This window comes from Papio anubis, chromosome 1, assembly GCF_008728515.1.
Source record: "Papio anubis isolate 15944 chromosome 1, Panubis1.0, whole genome shotgun sequence".
NCBI lineage: Eukaryota > Metazoa > Chordata > Mammalia > Primates > Cercopithecidae > Papio > Papio anubis.
In genome coordinates this window covers 161,629,857-161,654,694 of record NC_044976.1, presented here as the reverse complement: position 1 = coordinate 161,654,694, position 24,838 = coordinate 161,629,857, and the positions used below count along the sequence as shown (strand labels likewise).

The 24,838-nt window shown below is 40.1% G+C and overlaps 1 protein-coding gene across 6 annotated transcripts in view; it reads left to right on the top strand.

Annotated features, from left to right (window-relative positions):
• Positions 1 to 24,838, top strand: part of NR5A2 (nuclear receptor subfamily 5 group A member 2) — a 149,845-nt gene that overhangs the window by 97,468 nt on the left and 27,539 nt on the right. The window contains exon 8 of one of the 6 annotated variants that reach the window (XM_009190623.4): positions 23,240 to 23,529. The exons of the other annotated variants lie outside the window; for them this stretch is intronic. Coding sequence (XP_009188887.1) covers positions 23,240 to 23,487 — 248 coding nt within the window. The 3' untranslated portion in view covers positions 23,488 to 23,529. Of the gene's footprint in view, positions 1 to 23,239; positions 23,530 to 24,838 lie in introns of those variants that run through there. 6 annotated transcript variants of the gene reach the window in all.

Below are 24,838 nucleotides of genomic sequence, written 5' to 3'. Positions count from 1 at the left end.
AACATGAAAAAAGATTAGAAAAAATATTACTGGCTAAAACCAGGTGGCAAATGCATTTCTGTTCCAAGCAAATGCAAGATGATAGACTTTCAGCCCATGTTAAGTAATAGTAGTTAAGACAATGTTGTACAATTCTTTCTTGGCATTGATAGAATCCTGTTTCCAGCAAAATGAATGGAGAAAATATTATATTTGTTCATCATGATAGCTCTTTGCTTCATACTATATTTCCAAATTTTGAATGTGACATTTGATTATACCATAACACATCCCAGGTAAGTGTTGTCCTCATGGAGACAAACACTCCAAGGAAGATGGGTTGTGGTTGCCTCAGGGAATGACTCAACTGGCCCAGACAGAAAAACCCACAGCCTGCTGAATGTCCTCACCAACCCGTCACCTGATCCTCATCTGCAGAGAAGCAATGGGCATAATTCAAGAACAAAACTGGTTGAAGAGTTGCTTGTTTCACCCACAGGTTCAGTTCAGGCATTCTGTAGTGTCTAGTCATGATTTCTTTATCTTAAAAAAATTAAGAACATTATCTTAAATATAAAAGGTCTTCTAAGCAATTATTAGAATGTCTCAGAATAAACAGTATTGTTTATTAATAAACAATGTGACTTGAACACAAGTTGAAAGGGATTTTCAAAATGGGTGGGTAAGACCTTCAGGGCTTGAAAGAATTTTATTTTATGATTTCTTCTTCTTCTTAATTTTAGAGACAGGGTCCTGCTCTGTTGCCCAGGCTGGAGTGTAGTGGCATGATCATAACTTTCTGCAGCTTCTAACTCCTAGGCTCAAATGATCCTCTTGCCTCAGCCTCCTGAGTAGCTGGGGCTACAGGTCACACCCATTGCCTGGCTAATTTTTAAATTTTTTTATAGAGACAGAGTCTCACTATGTTGCCCAAGCTGGTCTCGAACTCCTGGCCTCAAGCAATCCTCCCTCCTTGGCCTCTCAAAGTGCTGGGATTGCAGCCATGAGTCATAACATCTGGCCCTCCCTTGAAAAGCCTTTAAAATCATAACTTGGAAGGAAAAAAACAGTATTTCTAAGGCAGAGCAGAACAGTTTTCTCTTTGTTGTGGCTCCTTTAAACTATACAAGTCTGACCCTAAACAAAGCGGGGGGCAGGGCTCTATGATTGTTCTGGTTTTCTTTTCTTTTTTTATTCTTTTATTTTGTATGTGCTAAGTGAAATGTTCTTGTTTTCTTAGTGAAGCAAAGGTCTTTTATCTGTCAAATTAATAAACTGTAAGGTCCATGAACACAGTGTATGTTTTACTCCTCATGTACTCCCTGGCATATAGGCTTTTAATAAATATTTATTGCGTTCATGAATGAAAGAATGCCTTTCCTCCCAACTTCTAGATTAAAAAAAAATAATGGGAATTGAAAAGAATTAGTTAAAAAAAATGCAAGCACAAAATTTGAAGAAAGAGAGCCTAGAAAATAGATTCTATGGATAACTATTAGAGGATTTAGCATCTTCTTTTCCCCTTTAGAAAGTAGGGAGATAAGTCTTCACATTATGAAGGGGATTTTTTATTTTTTTTAATTTTTAGTACAGACGGAGTCTCGCTATGTTGTCAGGCTAGTCTCGAACTCCTAACCTCAAGTGATCTGCCTGCCTAAGCCTCCCAAAGTGCTGGGATTACATGCATGAGCCACTGTGCCCAGCCTATGAAGGGGATTAGTATAAGTAATATAGAGACTAAACTAAGTCCCTCTTCTTTGCAAATAAAATAATAAATGAAATTAATTACTGATGATCAGCATTTAGGCTCTATTTGAAGTTGTAACACTAAGAGTGTCAAACACCAAAATGAGCCATAGAAGGAAGTGGTGGTAATGCTTTTCTTCGGTAATGTTCATAATAAAATGTTCTCAGGTGAATAAATCACTTAGCTTCTCTCTTACAGAATGAAGAGACCTAAGAGAACATTCCCCTCCAGTTTTGTCATTAAAAAAACAAAACTAGATGATTTATCCAACATTTTAGGCTCAGATCCAGGTCTAGAACTAATAACACCAAATGCCAGTCAGTACTTTCTCTGATTCAGCCTGCTTTCCTCTTTGGAGACATTTGATCTCATCAATCAGCATATTAAAAATACTATGTAAAGAAAACCTTTGAAGACACAGGTTTGAACTGTGCAGATCCACTTCTGCTCGAAATTTTTTTTTTTTTCAATAAATACAGTCAGCCCTCTGTATCTGCAGGTTCTGTGTACAAATGCAAGTCCAAAATATAATATCCAAAAGGCTGGGCGCAGTGGCTCACACCTGTAATCCTAACACTTTGAGAGGCCAAGGCGACTGGATCACCTGAGGTCAAGAGTTTGAAACCAGCCTGGTCAACATGGTGAAACCTCGTCTCTACTAAAAATACAAAAATTAGCCAGGCATGGTGGCGGGTGCCTGTAATCCCAGCTATTTTGGAGGCTGAGGCAGGAGAATCGCTTGAACCCAGGAGGCAGAGTTTGCAGTGAGCCGAGATTGTGCCATTGCACTCCAGACTGAGCTTCAGAGAGAAACTCTGTCTCAAAAAAACAAGACAAAACAAAACAAAGTACAGTATCCGTTGGATGCAAAATCCACATATACAGAGTGCTGACTTTTCAGATCTGAAGGTTTCATGGGGTAGATGGCAGGACTTGAGTATTTGCAGATTTGAGTATAGGCAGGTGCCCTGGAGCTGATCCCTCTTGTATACCAAGGGAGGACTGTACTTACTAAGACACTATTTATTTATTTATTAAGGCAAAATGATATAAGAAATTGGGACAGTCATCTGAAGAATGTGGACAAAAAGAAAAGCAATGTCTATTGGTAAAAGCAGAGAAATACTTTACCTGAATTTCCAATTTTTATTGAATATGCTAAGTAATTATGTAGCTCTTAATTCACTCAGTTTCTAAACACCATCATCCCTCAGTATATGCGGGGAATCAGTTCCAGGACCCCTGTGTATACTAAAATCTGCACACACTCAAGTCCCGCAGTGGGCCCTGCAGAACCCGAGCGTACAAAACATTGGTCCTCCGTAGAGGCAGGTTTCGTATCTGTGAATACTGTGTTCTCATCTGTGTTTGGCTGAAAAAAGTCTGCATGCGATGTGGACCCACACAGTTCAAACCTGTGTTGTGCAAGGGTCAGCTGGATATTGTAAGTTTTGTTTTTCGCTACGTGAACTCTGGGTTTCAGAGTTCCAGCGAACTCCCAGAACACATTTACCTCACAGCTTCGTTACCTCTTTCTTAAAGACTTCCTCCTTGTAGCTGATTATCACCTCTTAGGTGTGACATTTTCTTTGGACCATTCACTAGACATTAGGAAAGCTAAATGATCATAGCTTTCATTACATATATGTCTATTTTAGGATGTATTTTAACTGCTTGTGATGGTAAAAGGAAAAATAGTAACAAAACGAATAGTCGTTCTTTTCCCCTCTGGCAGTCACCGGCATTAAAAATCCTAAAGTAGCCAATTGCATCTCTAAGGCTTAGGTGGACGAACTCCTTGGGGCAGGGCAGGGTGGAGTGGGGGTGGTGGGCAGGCAGAGAGGAGTGTAGTAAGTTTGTACATTCTGTTTTCAAGTACAGCCGTCTGCTTTCCTGAAGGGTTCAACCATAACTCTGCTCTTGCGATATGACGCTGACACTGTTAATAGTAAATAAAATGCTTATTAGCTGAAAGATGTGGATAAAAGTTTTTTAGGTAGGGAAATTTATTTGCAGTGGTTAGTTTTCCAATTGTCTTTAGTTTCTGGAATAGGAATTTTTTTCTTATTTGAATTTTGTCCGTTATTTCTTCTGCTTTGACATTTAAAGAAAGATCTAATGCTTCTTTTCCCTTAAGTGTATGCCATTTGTCCTCTGGCACTCAATATCAGAACCTGGCAGAGGTTTGCTGTCAGAGCTCCCCATAGAGTGGTTGGTAAGGCAAAATGCAAATAGGGAGACTAGCCCCATATCCCCAAGCCCAGTCAGGACCTCTGCACAGAGCTTACAACTCCAGCACAAGCCATCATATACGGGAACTCTGTCCCGTCACTTTTGAGACTCTCTCTCTCTCTCTCTCTCTCTGTATATACATATATATACACACACACACACATACATACACACACACTTCATTTGAAAATGAAGGCTTTATAAGTAAGCAAAGAATTGCAGAGCAACTATTGATCTCATATCTCACTTAACAGACAACAGAGATTTGTAGGAATAGCAAACATTCAGCCATTAAGTGAGGCCTACAAAAGGTTCCTGTGTTAGCATAGTCCAAAAAACTACGGCACTTCAATCAGAACCTCTTTCTGCTTGTCTATTTTTCTTTAAAAGAGGACGCTTCCTTTTTGTTCGATAGGAAGTACTATTCTGAATCTACCAGCAAGGTTGGCGTGTGCTGTCCTATAAAAGGAAGAGACTTCACCGTACATAGCCTCTTCACCCCAACTGCTCAGTTGTTTGCTACCCCTGGCAAGGATGTTCTAATTGTGCAGTGGAGGGTATAAACGGGTTGCTTTAACTGCAGTTCCATTAGCTAATCGGAGTCGTGATGTCAGTGTGACATTGTGGTGTAAATCATGAAGGGGTTTTTCTGCCACTTCCTGTGGAGAGAAAATAGTTTTGCAGGATCACCTGATGATTGGCCATTGTGGGGTTGTCTTTTTGAAAAAGAAAAGTTATCCTGACCTGTGCTGTGTTTGGGATGCCTGCATTTTGCCTTTCCTAAGCGATGAACCCCCCAGAAAGGAAGTCTATGGGGGAACCATTGGAGTTTGAGTGCTCGCTTCCCTCAGTACTTCTGGAGAAGCCTGGAAATATTGTAGACACAGTTTTGGAGAAGAGAATTCAAAGGGCTTACAAAAAGAGGTACTTTTTTGTCCACTTCTCTAGAAGATGGACAGCAACTTGTTGAGTTTGTGTTGTGTTGTGTTGTTTTTCTGCCACCAAACTAGGTGTTCCTATTGTGTGGGAGATGAAAAAGAGAGCACAAATCTATTAATAAGTAAAGCAACTGAAACAAAGGGAAAAATGAATCCCTATTTTGCTTTTTTTGCAACATTACATCCAGTTAATAAAAGAAGCTTACAAATCCGACAGAGATCTGCTTGTGGGAACTAACTAGGAATAAGAAGGAGAAGGAGAAAGAGAAAAAAAAAATCCAACAGAGAAATTTGATTACTGATTTAAATTGTGTTTGCAGTGCCTAAAGCAAGATGAACAATTCATTCACTATAAGTCAGAAGATGACAGTACCAAGCGTACCATTTGCTATATGGCAAATCTACAGCTACTCTAGAAAGTGAAATAGGACTGCCTGTTCTTATCCCTTATTTGACTACCTCATCGCTGGAAGTGCCGTAAGAGCTTCAGAAGGGTGGAAAACCAGAAAAAATTTCCAATTGTGCACCAAAATTTATGCCTATTAATTCTGAAATAAGCATGATAGTCTAAGTGTCATAAAATTCTTTTTACTTGGTAGCTGCATAAAAGTTGGTTTTGAAACAGCAAAACCTAATCTTCCTATTATGTGGCAATTCTCCTTCCTAAAGCTGGTCACAATATTTGCTTTATTGCTGGCTTCCTCTAAATATGATTACACACTCACCCACACACACACTGCCACTGGCTGGACTGCAAAGCCTAGTGAAGCAGAACATTTACTTCACATCTTTACCCAAGAGCATTGGTTAAATTGTTCTTTATGAAGTCAGATAAGCAAAAGAAATATCCCAGGTTCTTCTTACAATTAGCATTCGCTCTCAGTTTTTACCTTTTCATATGTGATATTGTAATTTAGAAAAACACCCACTAGACACTTGTCAAATAACTGTGCATATCTTCATACTAATGCCTTGCTGATATATATGCAGCTGAGGGTAATGCTGGCAAATAAGCATTTCCTAAAATTTATGTAATCATTTGAAATTCAGAAAGGATTGATTAGCATTCAAGAGATGCCACTGTTCAATATTTACACCATAGAGATTTGGCAGAAGCAAATAATGGCACATAAAGTTGATGCTTGTCTTAATTAAATGCAGTATAATAGGTGTTGTGAATTTTTTTTTTCTTCCAGTGAGCAAAGCATTTTAGCAATGACCAGATATAATTCATTTTGGAGTTCTAAGTTTGAGCTTAATCAATACGTACTTACAGTCATGGAAGAAGTGATTATCATTTGTTATTTGCTGGCACAAGAATATAATTGCCTAAATAGCATTTATTTAAGCATATTTCTGAATACCTTATGCCTAAAAATATTTGTCATAGTTTAGCTGTTAATGCTAATATTGTCATTTTGCTAACTACTGCTATTTAGTAAGATGATTTTTTCAGAGACATATTGGCCAGGCAAGCAAGGAATAACCAGCAAGAAAAATCAAGTAAGAATGCCATGTGCTCTTGGTTGATGTTTCTCGCTGCTTTAACTGTGTCAACTACTCTGTTCAAACCTGAGAATAGAGTGGCTATCTTAGTACTGGCTTAGAAGAGGGTAGTTGGTTAATGTGGTCAGCCCAGATGCTGCACTGTAGTGGACTGTGGACACCCCAGGACCTCAGGTCTATTCTACAATGGACCAAATCAGTGACTCACATCTGAGTCTTGCATTAGATCTTCTTTCTAGTTTACTGATAAAAATCTGACGAGTCTTATCTTGAGTTGCGGCTGTGTTTGGTTAAGAAGGTTAAATTTCAAACAGACCAATCCAAAGCCAGGAGACAAGAACAAATAGAAGTGAAAGGATCGGTATTGAAACATTAAATCACACAAAATATATTGAGTGGCCACTATGCAGAACCATTGTACTAGGCAAGCTATGAAATAACAACATAGAGTCCTTTTTTTTTTTTTTTTTTTTGAGGTGGAGTCTCACTCTGTCACCCAGGCTGGAGTACAGTGGTGCGATTTTGGCTCACCGCAACCTCCACCTCCTGGGTTTGAGCAATTCTCCTGCCTAAGCCTTCTGAGTAGCTAGGATTACAGGTGCCCACCACCAGCCCTGGCTAATTTTTGTATTTTTAGTAGAGACAGGATTTCACCATGTTGGCCAGGCTGGTCTTGAACTCCTGACCTCAAGTGATCTGTCCGCCTCGGCCTCCCAAAGTGCTGGAATTACAGGCGTGAGCCAATGTGCCCAGCCGGAACTGGCAATATATAGTCTTTCCAAAGAGAAGGAAACTCCTATGATGGAGAGCTGCACTTTGGATCCCCAGGACACTGTTCTGAATAAGGCGTGGTACACCAAGCAAAGAGTCCAAAACATGCCATGCTGTCAGCAATGCTGCATGCATCTCTTGTCTTTCTTTCTGTTCCTTGTTTTCACTGAACTAACGCATGTTCCACACACATTATTCTCCTTGATTATATTTTATCAATCAGAAAGCCTTTGTCAACCCTCATGTTACATAAATCTCACAGCAATCAGAGACTTCATGCCTTTTCAATTTCCCAACTCCTCTGAAAGGAGATGATTTTTCAGAGATATATTGGCCAGGCAAGCTACGAATAACCAGCAAGAAAAATCAAGTAAGAATGCCACGTGCTCTTGGTTGATGCTTCTTGCTGCTTTAACTGTGTCAACCACTCTGTTCAACTCCTCTGCAAGGAGTTGGGAAACTGCGTGGGATCACCTCCAGGAGCCTTAGCAAAGGGCACTGTCCCTAACACCCACATCCCAAGTTACCCGCATTTTGGACAGCACCAATGTGGCCTCAGCCCTGGAGGAACTGAGTCCCAGAACATCAGCATGGAAAAGAACCTATGTTGTTGCTGAGTACACACACGTCTTATTTCTGAGTAAGAAAATTTAGGCTAATGGCGGTTGAGTGACTTGTACACAGTCATGTAGAGTCAGGATTTGAACTGAAATTTTTGAACTCCACACACAGGAAAAGAGCACAGATATGGATTTCCATATTACAGAAATAGTGCTTTTGCATTTGTTTCTAAATTAGACCTTCCTATTTCTTGGCCATCCTTTTCAACTAAATCTAAAATTTTCATTGTGAAGTGTAGAAGTGATTTCCCAGAAACGTGGGGAATGTACATTGTCTTTTGCTACCTTAGGACTCAGCTGTCCATGCTGCATGCTGGTTACCCTGAACTTTGGAGGGCAGAATGAATCTCTCCTACAGTCACTCACGCTCTCTCCACTTCACTCTAGGTACATGGGGCTCTGTGCCATCCATAAAGGTCCGTGTGTCCTGAGTGGCTATGCTGGACTCAAATTGGATAATTCTGCCTTATCCCTCAGCAGGAATGATCGTATTCATTTTGTCCTATCTTGGTTATATAGTCATGCTTTACATAATGATGTTTTGGTCACTGATGGACTGTGTATATATATATATACACACACACACACACACACATATATATGGACTGTGTGTATATATATATGGTCATATATATGATAGAAGACTATAATGGAGGTGAAAAATTCCTATTGCCTAGTATTTACTCTACTATACACTTTGAAGTTATTTTAGAGCATATTCTTTGTACCTAGGTATATAAAAGATAACTTACTATAAAGTAGTCTCAGGCAGGTCACTGTGGAGGTATCCAGAAGAAGGCATTGTTATAGGAGGTGACAGCTCTATGTGTGTTACTGCCCCTGAAGACCTTCCAATGGGACAAGATAAGGAGGTGGAAGACAGTGATATTGATGTTCCTGACCTTGTATAGGCTTAGAGGCTAATGTGTGTGTTTGTGTCTTCATCTTTAACAAAAAAAGTTCAAAAAGTAAATAAATAAACTTAAAAATAGAAAAAAGCTTATCGAATAAGCATACAAAGAAAATTTTCATACAGCTGTACAAGGTATTTGTGTTTTAAGCTGTGTTATTACAAAAGAGTCAAAACGCTTAAAGAAATTGAAAAGTTTATAAAGTAACAAAGGTATAGTAAGCTATAGTTAATTTATTACTGAAGAAAGAAAAATATTTTTTATAAATTTAATGTAGCCTATGTGTACACTGTGTATGAAGTCTGCAGTCGTCTACAGGAATGTCCTGTACCTTCCCACTCACCTACCACTCACTCATTCACTGACTCACCCAGAGCAACTTCCAGTCCTGCAGGCTCCACACATGGTAAGTGTTCCATACAGGTGTGCTGTTTTTTATCTTGTAGACTGTATTTTTACTGTATCTTTTTTCTATGTTTAGATGCACAAATACTCGCTGTGTTACAACTGCCTTCGATATTCAGTACAGTGACATGCCGTATAGGTTTGTAACCTAGGAGCAATAGGCTTTACCACATATCTTGTGTGTGTAGTAAGTTTGTGTAAGTACACTCTATGATGATCGTGCAACGAAATCACCTATCAGTGCACTTCTCAGGATGTGTCCTTGTTATTAAGCAAGTTATATATACGTGACTGTATATATAAGAACTGATAGCACACCTGAAATAATCCTTTCTCTGTACTATTTATCCTAAGAGAAAATAATTATTGTAGTAGTATCAATATTACTAACATCTATGTAGGAATTTTTTTTTTTTTTTTTTTTTTTGAGATGGGGTCTTGATGTGTGTTTCTCTTTTTTCTCCAGCGGTGCGATCTCAGCTCACTGCAAGCTCCGCCTCCCGGGTTTACGCCATTCTCCTGCCTCAGCCTCCCGAGTAGCTGGGACTACAGGCGCCCGCCACCACGCCTGGCTAAGTTTTTTTTTGTATTTTAGTAGAGATGGAATTTCACCGTGTTAGCCAGGATGGTCTCGATCTCCTGACCTCGTGATCCGCCCGTCTCGGCCTCCCAAAGTGCTGGGATTACAGGCGTGAGCCACCGCGCCCAGCCAGGAATTTTTTTTAAGTGCAGATTTTTTAAATTTTTAATTTTTAAAATTGTGATAAAATCTACATAACACAAAATTTACCATTTTAACAATTTTTAAGTATGCAGTTTAGTAGCATTAAGTCCACACACATTGCAACTGTTACCACCATTTGTCTCTAGAACTTCCTGTCTTTCAAAATTAAAACTGTGCTTATGAAACAGTAAATCCCCAATGCACCCACTGCTCAGCCCCTGCAGTCGCCATTCTGTTTTCTGTAGAGAACATTTTATTTACAAAGTACCCTCTCTTTATAACATTATCCTTTACATATAACACAACACTGAAAGTTTAGTGATTTTATAATACAAAATGTGACTGGACTCAGAGAGCATGGCTAACGTGCTCATGACCACTCAGCTAGGCATCTGAGAGAGCACATGCTCCAAGCCAGGGCCGCTGATTCCGGATCTGTTGTTGTCACTCACAGGCAAGGAAGTCTTTTGACTTGGGCCTGAAATAATAAAGCATGAGGCTTGGCGGCTCACACCTGTAATCCCAGCACTTTGGGAGGCCAAGGCAGGTGGATCACCTGAAGTTGGGAGTTTGAGACCAGCCTGGCCAATGTGGTGAAACCCCATCTGAACTAAAAATACAAAAAATTAGCTGGGTGTGGTGGCATGTGCCTGTAATCCCAGCTACTCGGGAGGCTGAGACAGGAGAATCACTTGAACCTGGGAGGTGGAGGTTGTGGTGAGCCAAGATTGCACCCCTGCACTCCAACCTGAGCAACAGAGCAAAACTTCGTCTCCAAAAAAAGGAAGAAGAAGGAGAAGGAGGAGGAGGAGGAGGAGGAGGAGGAGGAGGAGGAGGAGGAGAAGGAGAAGGAGGAGGAGGAGGAGAAGGAGAAGGAGAATGCATGAATGAGGAAAAAGGGAGGCATTCATGACAAGTTTCTTACTATTGAGGTGATATGTCCTAGTGGTAAAGACTGCAAACTTGAATTCAGATTCTTGTTCTATTCTATCCTTAGGAACGTGTATCACCTCACTTTTTTCCATCTGTAAACTTGAAATAATAATGATCTACCTGAAGCTTCATTGTGATGGTTACATGCAATAATTATTAGGAAGAACTTACCATAATGCCTGGCACATAGTGCTAATAAGTGATTATTACTCAAAACATCTGTGAAAGTCATAGACATGAAGGCTGCTTATTGGGAAATGCCTCTTCTCAGATACAATCTTTGGTATACAGATTCTATGAAAAAGATCTTTCTCGTGTCAGCAATAACTGATACATTAATTCAGTACCAAGCCATAGTTTAAAATCTTTGATCCACTAACCAAAGGCATCATTATTATTCTTGATGTTTTGAAATATGTCAGAGTTAGAAAACTCAAGCCACTTCACTTTAATTCATCTATCATAAGTCCCAAAATCAAGCCAAAGTCTAATAATAAACAATTAGTCCTCTTTCTAGGTTGGTGCAGGCCCTAGACGATGACAAAGTGGAATGGCTGGGCTCACACCTGCCCTCTGGGGAATGCCTATGCTAGGAAACTTTTTTTTTCTTTTGAGACGGAATCTCACTCTGTCACCCAGGCTGGAGTGCAGTGGTGTAATCTCTGCTCACTGCAACCTCCGCTTCCTGGGTTCAGGCAATTTGAACACACACAGGAAAGAGCACAGATACGGATTTCACTTAACATCATGCCTGGAATACAGTTCATATTAAAAAACAATACTCAGTTAGTATGTTCAATTATAATAGCTACATCTTATTGTCCTGTGTGAACAGAGTACATTATACCTGTTGTTTCTAATCTTCATAAGCAAACCTTTGATGAAAGTATCATTTGCCATTCCTGTTTTACTGTCTTTCCCTGAGATCAGAGAAGTCAAACAACTATACAAAATTACTCAGATAGTAAGTAGTAGAACTGAGATTTGCATACTTCAGACATCAAAGTCTAGGTTTTCTCCACTATTCACTGCTACTTTTTTGGTTCATTAATTAAGTATGTAGACCAGAAGGCACTATACAAGTGCTTGTCATTTATGATGAAGATAACCCATTCTAAATCTGATTCTTCTAGATCTTAATCTTACTTGAAAGTACAAGGGCTGAGTAACAATCCTACCTCCTTAAATGCTTAATAATCCCTCCCTCATCAACATGCCATGGTTTCAGTCAGACTGCTTTCTATTGATCGGTTTCAAGAATTATCACGGTTTTTATCACCACAGTCAGAAGCACTGCTGAAATTATAGGGTATTTAATCCTTTATGCTGGCCTACTGACTCTAAGCAGATTTTCTTTTCTCTTTTTTTGAGACAGAGCCTCACTCTGTTACCCAGGCTGGAATGCAGTGGCACGATCATGGCTCACTGCAGCCTCAACCTCCCTGGCTCAAGCAGTCCTTCAGCCTCAGCCACCCAAAGTGCTGGGATTACAGGCATGAGCCACTGTGCCTGGCCAGATTTTATTTATTTATTTATTTTTAGTTTTATTTATTTGTTTATTTTTGAGACACAGTCTTGCTCTGTTACCCAGGCTGGAGTACAGTGGCATGATCTCAGCTCACTGCAACCTCCGTCTCCCAGGTTGAGGCAATTCTCCTGCCTCAGCCTCCCAAATAGCTGATATTACAGATGTGCACCACCACACCTGGCTAATTTTTTTTTTTTAATGTTTTTGGTAGAGATGAGGTTTCACCATGTTGGCCAAGCTGGTCTCGAACTCCTGACCTGAAATGATCTGCCCACCTTGGCCTCCCAAAGTGCTGGGATTACAGGCGTGAGCCACCACAAGTGGCCCAGATTTTATTTTTAATGTAAAGAAACATCTGCTGTCTAATTCCTATCCTCTTACAAATTTTTACTGGGAACATAATTTGATAATTGATTGAAAATTATTACCAGATTATTAGCCTAGATTATTAGCAGATTCTCCCTTTCCTAATATTGTCAGCGTCAAACTCAATAGAGTAAAAGAAGGAATGAAGACTAAAACATCAATTTGTGTATGTTTTTAAGTATTTTAAGAATACCAAAATAAAAGTGTCATCGTGAATTTCTTAGTATGTTTCTGATACAGTCAGGATAGAGTTTAGTAATTAGCAATTCCTTCTAAATTTTTTTTTAAAAGGTTATTGTTGTTACTTGCTACAAGAAATTATGGGACAAATTGGATAACCACATGTGCTGGCATTTGTCCAGGACAGCCCATATCAAAAGGGATTGGGGTCCATGATACTGTAACAGTATCATTTCTAATTATAACTTCAAGGAAATTCCTTTCGCAAAGAGGTAGCTAAGAAACTTATTCTTATCTTACAAAAGAATAGGGTTTTTAGGATTTAAATACAGCTTAATGTGCCGTTTTGCCTCCAACTTATGTATTTTAGATTCTATTTTGCAATGAGATCACTTGGACTCGGGAAGGGGAACATCACACACCGGGGCCTATCATGGGGAGGGGGGAGGGGGAAGGGATTGCATTGGGAGTTATACCTGATGTAAATGACGAGTTGATGGGTGCTGACGAGTTGATGGTTGCAGCACACCAACATGGCACAAGTATACATATGTAACAAACCTGCATGTTATGCACATGTACCCTAGAACTCAAAGTATAATAATAAAAAAAAAAAGAAAAAAAATAGATTCTATTTTGATTTTCACTGATCCATGGTATTTCATTATATAATGTAACCCATGGTTTATTGATTCATTCTCCAATTGGTGGATATTTATTACAAACAATGTTAAAAGAACATTTTTCTCCATGTCTTCCTGTAATATATTGTTGGACAATCACTATACTGTTGGACAATCACTTGCAACTCTAGAAATTGTCAGTGTTCTCCAAAGTAACTGTGCCAAATTACATTTCTAGGCGTAGTAAATGAGAGCTCCTATTTTTCCGTATCATCACCAGCACCATAATACAGTTGCTGTCATTATTGTTTTAATTTGTATTTCTAATTACCAGTGATATTGAACATCTTTCTATCTGTTTCTTTGAAGTACCTGTTTATGAATATTTTTCCATATAACTTTTGCTTTTTAAATTTTTTTAAGAAATCCTTCCCAACTTTGGAGGTCTTAAAGTACATTCTCCTTTAGTTTTTTCCCAAGTGTATTAAAGCATTGATTTTCTTATATGAATCTTTAATGTCCAGAATTTAATTTTGTGTATGATGTGAGGGGGAGATCTAGTTTTTATTTTATTTTATTTTTCTTAAGAGTAGTCAGTTGTCCCAACACTACTTACTGAATCGCTTGTCTTTCCCACCGTTTTTATTGCCACCTCTCTTAGGTATTCAAGATCTGTATATGTGTGGGTCTCTTTCTGGACTTTCTACTTTGTTCCTTTGGCCTATTTGATTATCTCAGTGCTGATCTCACATGTTTTAAGCATTTTTATAATAAATCTTGATATCTGCTTGAGTAGTCCCTCCACTTTTTATTTCAAAATAGTCTTAATTAGTCTTAGGCTTTTGCTTTTCTGTATGAATTTTAGGTTTAGCTTGCTGTTGCTCCACAAAGAACCCAATGGGGTCTTGAGTAAAATTGCGTTGTATTTAGAGAGTAATTTGGAGAAAAATAATTTTCTTGGGAGAATTGAGACTTTCCCATTCATGAACATAGTTTATCTTTCCTTTAGTCAGGTGTACTCGGAAGCCCTTCAATAAAGTCATACAATTTTCTCCACAGAGGTATTACACATCATTTGTTACTAATTTATTCTAGCTATTTTATAGAGTTGGTTTTTACAATGCAAACCTTTTCTGTAGTTAATATCCATGTGACTGGATATTTTTAAATCACATTTTTATTTAACAAACCTACTAAATGCCCTTATTATTTGAAATGGCTTTTCTGTAGTTTATCTTCAACCTTCTGTGTAGACATTCACAGTCTGAAAATAAATACAGATTTATCTTTGCTTTTCTGGATTCCATTTCTGATCTTATTTTGTTGGTTAGACAATATTGACTTGAAGGTGTGATAACAGGTACTCTTGCCTTATTTCAGTCTTTTATGAGAATCATTCTAAAGTCTAATGACTTGATATGAAAAGTGTCGTCTATTTTAGTAACCTTCTTATAGAAAAAAGAGAAGAAGCTGTTGGTCTTGGAGAGAGATCCGACAGCTTTTTTTTCTTTGCCTTTTATTTCAACAAATTCTCCTCTTTATCTTTTGTTATTTTATTGTTCTGGTTCTAGCTTCTTCAGTTGAAGATTTTGTTCACCTAATTTTCAGTCATACATTTTCATTGTTCTTTCATTTTTTGTTTTGTTTTGTTTCTAGTGATGAAAGAATTTAGTATTAGAAAGTTGTCTCTTGGCACAGCCATAGTTGTATCTGCGGAAGTTTTGATGTGGGAGACTGACATTCAAGGCTGCTTTGGGGTTATGCAAGTCACTCTACAGAACTCTAGGGGGCACCATTCACACTATAGTATACATAAATGCATCCCTAAGAGTTGTGAGGTACACAACACCAGTAGCCCTATCTGGTAGCCCTATGTCCAGTGCTAAATATTTTGTGATCTCGATTGTGATCGAGATTTATTTCACAAAGGGTTTTAAAATTTCCAAACAAATGGAGGTTTTGATTATCTTTTTATGTTTGGGTTATAATTTCACTATGAGGTTATGCATATTACTGAAACTTTCTTTTGATGTGATATTTAGTTAATTTTAATAAATATGGCATATATGACACAGTCTCTATTTTAGGTATCAATATTTATTTCTTTACACCATTATTGATAAATTTGTTATATCTTCTATGTAGATTATTTCTTTTATTATTATCGTGTGCTTATTTTCTTTCTTTCTTCTCTTTTTATAGAGACAAGGTCTCACTCTGTTGCCCAGGCTGGTCTCGAACTCCTGAGCTCAAGTGATCCTCCCACCTCGGCCTCCCAAAGTGCTGGGATCACAGGCGAGCACCACCACACCTCGCCACTTATTTTTTTTTAATGGTTTGATCTTTTAAATCTGCTTTGTCTGGTATTAAGAATGTTTTATCAGCTTTTTAAAATTCAGATTGATATCTTTTTTCCCATTCTCTTTGTTTTGTTCAGTTGATTTAGTGGGGTTTCTTGTGTTTCTGTGATTTAGGTGGTTTTTCTGTAAGCAGCAGATGACTATATTTTATTTTGCTTTTCTTTAATCTAGCCTACAATCCCTTTTAACTTTTAAATTTGAGATCATTTTAGATCTACAGGAAGCTGGATGTTAAAACACATATAGGGGAGTCCCAAGTACCCTTCATCCAATTTCTCCAGTGGCAACATCTCACATAACTATCCTCAATATAAAAACCAGGAAAGGCGGGGCACAGTGGCTAACACCTATAATCCCAGCACTTTGGGAGGCCGAGGTGCGTGGATCACTTGAGGTCAGGAGTTTGAGACCAGCCTGACCAACATGGAGACACCCTGTCTTTACTAAAAATACAAAAATTAGCTGGGCATGGTGGCACATGCCTATAATCCCAGCTACTTGGCTGAGGCAGGAGAATTGCTTGAACTGGGGAGGCGGAGGTTGCAGTGAGCTGAGATCGTGCCATTGCACTCCAGCCTGGGCAACAAGAGATAACTCCATCTCTAAACAAACAAACAAAACCAGGAAATGGCATTGGTATGGTCTGTAGAGTTTACCTAGTTATTCAGTTTGCATATTTCACCAGTTTTACGTGCACTCATTTGTGTGTTTGTGTGGGTTAGGGGGTGGGTTCTGGCAGTTTTATCACATGTAGGTTTGTGTTACTACCAGCATAATCAAGATACAGAACTTTTTCATCACCACAAGGTTCCTTCGTGCTGGCCCTTTTATAGCACCCACCCCTCCCTCCATTCTTAATACCTGACAATCACTAATCTCTTCTCCATCTCTGTAATTTTGATATTTCAAGAATGTTATATAAGTATATAGTGTGTAACCTTTTGGAATTGGCATCTTTCACTCAGCAATATTCCCCTAAGATTCATCCATAAGTGTATCAATAGTTTGTTCATTTTTATGATTGTGTAGTGTTCTTTGGTATGGATATACCACAGTTTGCTTAACCCTTCACTTATTGAAAGACATTTGAGTTGTATCCATTCAGTTTTGGGGTACTACAAATAAAGCTGCTATGAATATCATGTATGGGTTTTTTATGTAAATATACATTTTCATTTCTCTTGGATAAATGCCCAAGAATGCATTTGTTGGGTCATATGGCAAACATATGTCTATAATCTACTTTTTAAGAGGTGAGTTTGATCCATTTACTAATAAGCCATCACAGTTTTTGTATGTATGAAATTTTTAAATTTGGCCACTTCTTGGATGATAGTTTAGGTGAATATAAAACTCGAAATTGACAATATAGTCTCTTAACACATGGGAAGTCTTTTGGAAGTCTACTGTCTTTTCTTTTTGATAGTTTTTAAGGTTTTTCTTTATTGCCAATGTCTTATAGAATTTTACTACAAGGGGTCTGAGTATACTGGAAGTGCACATCCAATTAGAGGGAACTGAAGAATTCTGCTATTCTCTTTTCATAGGTCGCTTCTATGCAAATCTCTCTGCTGACTCCTGTCAGGCATATGTTGGAGCTCATGGTCTACTGTGTCTTCTAGTTTTTAAGCCTTTTTCTCCCTTTTATCTCACTGTGCTGCTTTTTGCATAATTCCCTTTTCAACTATATCCAGTTTAGCACATATTCCATTAACTTAGTTTGTATTTGAATACTTGTTTTTTGTTTTAAAGGCTTCTTCTTTTTTTTTTTTTTTTAAAGTCGGAGCCTTGCTCTGTCACCTAGGCTAGAGTGCAGTGACATGATCTCGGCTCACTGCAACCTCTGCCTCCCGGGTTCAAGTGATTCTCCTGCCTCAGCCTCCTGAGTAGCTGATATTACAGATGCCTGCCACCACACCCAGCTAATTTTTGTATTTTTATAGAGATGGGCTTTCACCATCTTGGCCAGGTTGGTCTTGAACCCCTGACCTCATGATCCACCCGCCTCGGCCTCCCAAAGTGCTGGGATTATAGGTGTGAGCCACCGCGCCCAGCCTAAAGACTTCTTTTATAAAAAAAAAAATTATTATTATCATTATTATTTTTAGAGACAGGGTCTCACTCTGTCACCCAGCCTAGAATGCTATGGCACGATCATGGCTCACTACAGCCTCAAACTTCTGGGCTCAAGCAATCCTCCCACCTCAGCCTCCCACATAGCTGGGACTGCAAGTGCCTGCCACCATGTCTGGCTTGCTTTAAATATTTCTAATAGACCTGTTTTCCCATTAATGTTTAAATTTGGCCTCTGTTGTTTCATTACGCATCTTTTAAAATTTTTCTTCATTTTTTTCCTTTTTAATTAATTTATTTGTTTATTAAAATTTTTTTCTTCTTGCCTTGTCTTATGGTGCTGATATCTTTCTTTTTAATGAATAATACCTCTATTTCTCTCTTAAACACCTCAAGCAAACTGATTTTGAGGTTTTTGTCAGATTCTTCCATAGAAATAATTTCTTCTGGAGTGAGTTGATGTTTTATTTTCGCTGACTTTTTCCTTAGCAATATATATCTTGCTGTATATGCTATATGTAAAAAGTGTATGTGTGTGTGTGTGGTTTTTCACATTATTAGTTGCAGACTCACTTTGAGTAAGACTTTTGGTGGCTGCTCTTGTTTCTGTCTCTTTCTCTTGTCTTATGTTTGCTTTGCTACCCACATTGTGCTCACTCCTCCATATTTAGCATTTCTGTCTTAGCTTCTGTCTGACTCTATGAGATCCTGAGTCCAGAGGCAGGTCCTATACGATATTTAGGCTTCTGCACTGTGGTCATATTGAAGATACTTTAGATCCAGTCACAGAGGCAGTAGGGACCCTTATTTAGCTCCCAGTCTAGGGATATATTTTTGCCCTGCTACCTTGCCTAGTTCCACAGCTTACCAAATCTATAGCTTGGGCAGTAAATTAGGATTACTATTTTTTTTTTTTCTTCTTTCGTTCCTCCTATTAGCCTCCTTTTACAAAAGGAGTGGAAGTGTGGAACTCCTGCCCCAGTCCTGTGCCATGCTTTTCTTTAAGCAAGACCCAGCTCTGGTTGCCACATGCATGGTTGCCACACTTTAGGCCCCAACACCCTTCAGAATCTGGACTCCAGCTACTGTTAACTGGACTCCAGCTGTTGTTCACCATTTTGTTTATTTGTTTGTTTTTGAGACGGAGTCTCACTCTGTTGCCCAGGCTGGAGTGCAATGGCTGATCTCGGCTCCTGTGACCTCCACCTCCTGGGTTCAAACGATTCTCCTGTCTTAGCCTCCCGAGTAGCTGGGATTACAGGCGCACACCATGAGGCCCGGCTAATTTTTGTATTTTCAGTAGAGACAGGGTTTCACCATGTTGGTCAGGCTAGTCTTGAACTCTTGACCTCATGATCCACCCACCTCGTCCTCCCAAAGTGCTGGGATTAAAGGCGCGGGCCCGGCTACTGTTCACCATGTAAGTCCTGGCCACTGCTCTGTATTTCTGCTGTGTTTCTGACAGAGATGTTGACATTGTTTGAGCCTAGCTATGTCATTTTTCTCTCCCTTTGTATTTTTCTGTCATCGATATGTTTGTAACAGAAAAGGTGCACCAAAATGAGAATTCACCGCAATATTTTGACTAGAAGCACAGCAAAACTCTTCTGTTTCCAAAGAGCCTGAAATGTTTCAATCCTCCCACCACCACCAAACACCACCACCATCACCATCCCACCACGGTTCTCTCTCTCTCTCTCTCTCTCTCTCTCTCTCACACACACACACACACACACACACACACTCACACATGTATACAGAACAACACTCAAGGCCAGGATCTCCTAAAGCCCTGTGCCGTGGGTCTCCAGTCTGCCTTTCCAAGTTTATGTCTCACTGTTCTCCTTGCCCATGTCAGCACACTGTTGCCCAGTAAACTGAGCAATTTGATCTTCCTGGAGCCTATGCTATGTCTTACTACCTTGGCGCTACTTCGTGTTCTGCCTTCTTCTTGAAATGCCATTTGAAACAACCGCCAGTCTTTCAAGCGCAGACAAACTCTTCCTCCATGGAAAGACCCTACCAAATCTGCCATTTGGGAAAGAATTTCCCTCTACTGTTAACCCATTACATTGTTTCCAATTTTTATTACATTTGCCATCATCAAAATACCATTTTAAAACCTCTTACTCAGTCTCAAACACTTAACATAGTCTTATATTGAAGATACTAACTGTTTATTAAGAAACTCTTATGTACTAGATGCTGTCCAAGGCCTTTTTAGATACATTGTTATCTCATTTAATTCCTTTACCAATTATGATATGAGGTGAAATTTGCTTATTTTAACAGATGAGGAAATTGAGCGTGAGTGAGTCTTACCCAGGTCCTTATGAAACTAGCAGATTCCTAAGACCTCTCTGAGACCTACTAAATAGGAATTGCTAAGGATAGGGCCCAGCAATCTGCATTTTAACCACCTCTTTATATGATTCTCTAGCACTCCTAGTCTTTAAACCTCTTTGCTCATCAGAATCATCTGGGGGTGGAGGGCTGTGGCTTAAAAACATTCAGAACTGGCCCGGTGCGGTGGCTCACACCTGTAATCCCAGCACTTTGGGAGGCTGAGGCAGGCGGATCACAAGGTCAGGAGTTCAAGACCAACCTGATCAATATGGTGAAACCCGGTCTCTACTAAAAATACAAAAATTAGCCGGGCGTGGTGGCGCGTGTCTGTAGTCCCAGCCATTCAAGAGGCTGAGGCAGGAGAATCGCCTGAACTCGGGAGGCAGAGGTTGCAGTGAGCTGAGATCGAGCCACTGCACTCCAGCCTAGACAGAGCAAGACTCTGACTCAAAAAAAAAAAAAAAATTTAGAACTACCAAATTGGGATTTCCAGAGTAATGGCAATCTTTTTTTTAACAGTTTCTCAGATGAGTATGAAGCAGGTGGTTCACCAATTCCTGTGTGAAAGATACCTAGGTAAATGTCATCAACTGGTAGTCCATTGATAAAATTTATGTGTGTGTGTGTCTGTGTGTGTGTGTATGTGTGTGTTTTAAAGGTGACCCAACATTTAAAATCAAGAGAATCCACATAAAATGTGAATTCCAGGTTCTTTCTGAAAAATTAGAAGGTCTGGTTACACTAGGTTCTTATGTTGCAGGTTTGTTTGATTACTTTTTAAAGGCAGGGTTTTGCTCTGTTGTCCAGGCTGGAGTGCAGTGGCAATGGCCGTAGCTCACTGCAGCTCTGAACCCCAGAGCTCAAGCAATCAGCCTCAGCCTTCTGAGTAGCTGGGACTACAGGTGCATGCCACCACACCTGTAGGCTATCATGTTGCAGGTTTCTAGGTGCCTTAATACTTTTATGCCCCTAATAATGAACGTAACTGCAAGAAGGGCAGTCAGTTTATGCCTGAACATAAGGAAAAATTCATATATTAGAAGAACGCTGTACACAGATATGAGATAAGGGTACCAGATAAATGGATATAAGCTTTACTAAAGATACATTACCAAATATAATTTTACTCTTCAAAAATTTTACTTATCAAAAATGTATTGAAGATACCTCATATATAATCTCTTCCCTTTAATAAAGTGTAAAATAAAATATAAATGAAATAAAATTATAGGATTCCTAAATATTAAAGACTACTAAGTACAAGATACAAGATTAGAAAGTATTAACAAGGTTACTAAATATCAGCTGTGAGATTCTTGAGTTCCTAATTTGCCATTTCACTTGCAGAAATTCACCTGTGAGTTTTGCATTGGTAGATAAAGAAATTCATCTACCTGCTACAATTGGCCTCAGATTCTAGGTGAATCTGATCTATCTACAGCACTCCAAATATAAAGAAGAAATAATGGGCCTTTGCTTGATCTTACCCTAATTTGCTGTGTGTTGAGGGGAACACGTGGATGTGACAACATAGCTGTGGGTTGCTTCCAAGTACTAGTGAGTCAGTGGCCAACAGGCTAATGTAATGGGTCACAATCAGAATAAAAAAGAGGCTGTTAACCTCAACAGCAGTCAAGTAATCCTAGGACCTAGGAAGGGCAAGACATAACTATACTGTAGCCAGTGCTGACAATACACAGTCAATCAAAGCCAATGGTTGAAGTTTCACTTCCTATATCCCTACTCAGTGAATTCTGTTGCTCTACTTGTTCAGCTGTGACCACTGTCAGAAATTTTCTGTGGAGGCCAACACAGGATAGTCGGTTTTTTTAACGTGATACAGTTGTGATTTCAACAGGCTGTATAAATAGCCATCAGTAGGTACCATGGAAACCACCTGGAATTCTTTATCTCTGCCCTAGAAAGTGCTGGAGGTTTTGTACAGCAACTTAAGACATATTTAAGATCTTTTCAAGTAATAAAAAAGGTCTTTGTGCATTTTAAACGTTAAATAAAATTAAACCAGAAATAATTATTAAATAGCAAATTACTAGGTTAGGCCCTTTCTCTAGCTCTCTGGGAATCATGGTTTCCAGACCTATGGTTCTCAAACAGGGACTGGAAGCCAAAATTAATAAACAAATTACCCCACATATTTTTAGTACTTTCAAAAATTTATTTGGAAATTACACATTTGTCTGCAATAAAGTTGCAAAGGCTAAATAAGTTTTTACTTATCAAAAATTTACATGACAATTTGCTTATCAAAAAATTACATAATATGACTTATATTCCCTTGTAAGGACACATAAGGATACAGAAGGGAAAATGTATCCTTACGTTTGTATCCTTATCCTTGTGTCCTTTTTTTTTTTCTGGTTCCACTTTTATTGGTTTCAGTGAATAAAAACAAAGAGTTGAACACAACAAAACTTGGAACAACAAGGAATTAACTGGGGTGGCAGCAAAGGGCACCAAAAGAAAAGATAAATTGCCCAAAATAAATAAGGACTGGGAAGGAAAATAAAAAATGTTTCCGAAAAAAAGTGGACTGTGATGCAAGGTACTGTGAGATAAAGAAGCAATTGTTTCATGCAAAAAATAGAGGGGGCACCTCGCTGAAGCCAGCGAGGCCGCTGGACCACGTGGTGTCAGGAGACCTTAGCAATGGCCCAGGTTCATTGGCTGCACCTGCTGTGCCAGGCGCCTACTGTGCGCTCCTCTCCTAATCCAGCAAAGGTCGGCCGACATGGAGGTTTGCCGACCCCCCCCAGGCCACCTTAGTTCCTCCCAGGAGTCTGTATGGATCTGGGCAAGATGCAGGCAGCTTATCTGTTTACGGGGTTGCCTCCTCCAGTATAGGGAGAGCTCTTTGAGGCAAGGGATGATTTGATCTGTTTCTTCATCCTTTAAATGTCTGCTGCTTTTGCTGTTCCTGTGATTTCCTTGGCTCCTCCATTGGTGTGCTTAAAGCGATCTCCTCTACACGAACGCTAGGGCAGAGCACATCTTCGCACAGGCAGCGCCGCAGCTTGCCCTGGATCTTGTCGATGGCGTTTAAAGTCGGACACGTGGAAGACATGGGTGGACTTGGGCTCCGAGGCGATCTCCTCCAGCTCCTCCTTAAACGCCTCTCCCGTGTCCACGTGAAGATGCGGATGCCGGCGTGGTGGGCAGCCGCCGTGGCGTCCAGCACCAGGTCCTGGCTGGGGCCATCCGTGAGCAGTATGGCCACCTGCTTGTAGGCGTAGTCCGGGGGGCAGCGGCCGGCGCGCAGGGAGAAGCTGCGGGCTGTGATGTGGTGCAGCGCGTCGCCGGTGTCGGTGTTGCCGGTGGTAGGCGATGCACCAGGCGGCCGCCTTGACCTCCTCCCGCGAGCCCAAAACGCCCAGTATGAAGGCCACGTTGGGCAGGTTAAAGGAATGCACGACCCCCATGCAGTCGGAGCCCACCTCAAAGGTATCCACCTGGTTGGCCACCCACTGCTGCACCTTCTCAAAGTCCTCCTTGCCCACGCTGGAGGAGGTGTCCAAGAGGAAGACCAGATTGTAGTGGACACTTTTGCAACCTGTCCACTGGGCCTGGCAGCCGCCACCCCCACTCCACAGCAGCAGCATCCAAAGGAAGCTGGCCCCAGCATTCCCTCGGAGGGCGGCCATGGCTCTCCTGTTCTTGGGGACAGGCTTTTCTTGGCCAGGAAGACACGCAGTTAGGGTCTACTCCATGGCCTGGCAGGGAGGCACTCAGGGGCTACCAGCAGGAGTCCAGTCCTGGGCCCAGGCCCACTGGAAGCAGCAGCTAGGAGAAGACACCAGCCCCAAGCAGCCTCCTCCTGGAGGTCGCCTGCCAGCAACTCGCCCACTTTTCCCCCAGTAATCTCACAAACTCGGACTCTAGATAAGACTTGCGGTTAAGTCTGGAGGCTTTCCCCAGGCCAGGGAGTCAGAGAGGATACATATATAAGGATATGTAGGGGAAAATTAGTCAAAAATAAAGAAGTTAAGTGAAGCACAAATTTGAGGGGGAAAAAAAACCTTTTAAATAAAAATCTCCCTGGTAAACTTCAAATTCACTAAAATCATTTCTATGTGGATGATTTTCTCTTTTAATATATTTTAGTAGCTAAATAATCTACACAAATGAGATTTAAAAATTGACCTCCAGACAAATGGAAACATGAAGGATCCTATGAGCATTTTCTGTCCTCATAAGAGTGAAGGTGTTTTCTTCTTCATCTTTTTGTCTCCAGCTTCTAGCCCAGTCTTTGGCATGCAGTACACTTTTTTTTTTTTTTTTTTTTTTGAAACCAAGTCTCGCTCTGTTTCCACGCTGGAGTGCAGTGGCGCAATCTCGACTCGCAACAACCAAAGACTCTTGGGTTCAAGCGATTCTCCTGCCTCAGCCTCCAGAGTAGCTGGGATTACAGGTGCCTGCCACCATGCCTAGCTAATTTTTGTGTTTTAGTAGAGACAGGGTTTCACCATGTTGGCCAGACTGGTCTCCAACTCCTGACCTCAGGTGATCCATCTGCCTCGGCCTCCCAAAGTGCTGGGATTACACGCATGAGGCACCTCGCCCGGCCGCACACAGTACACT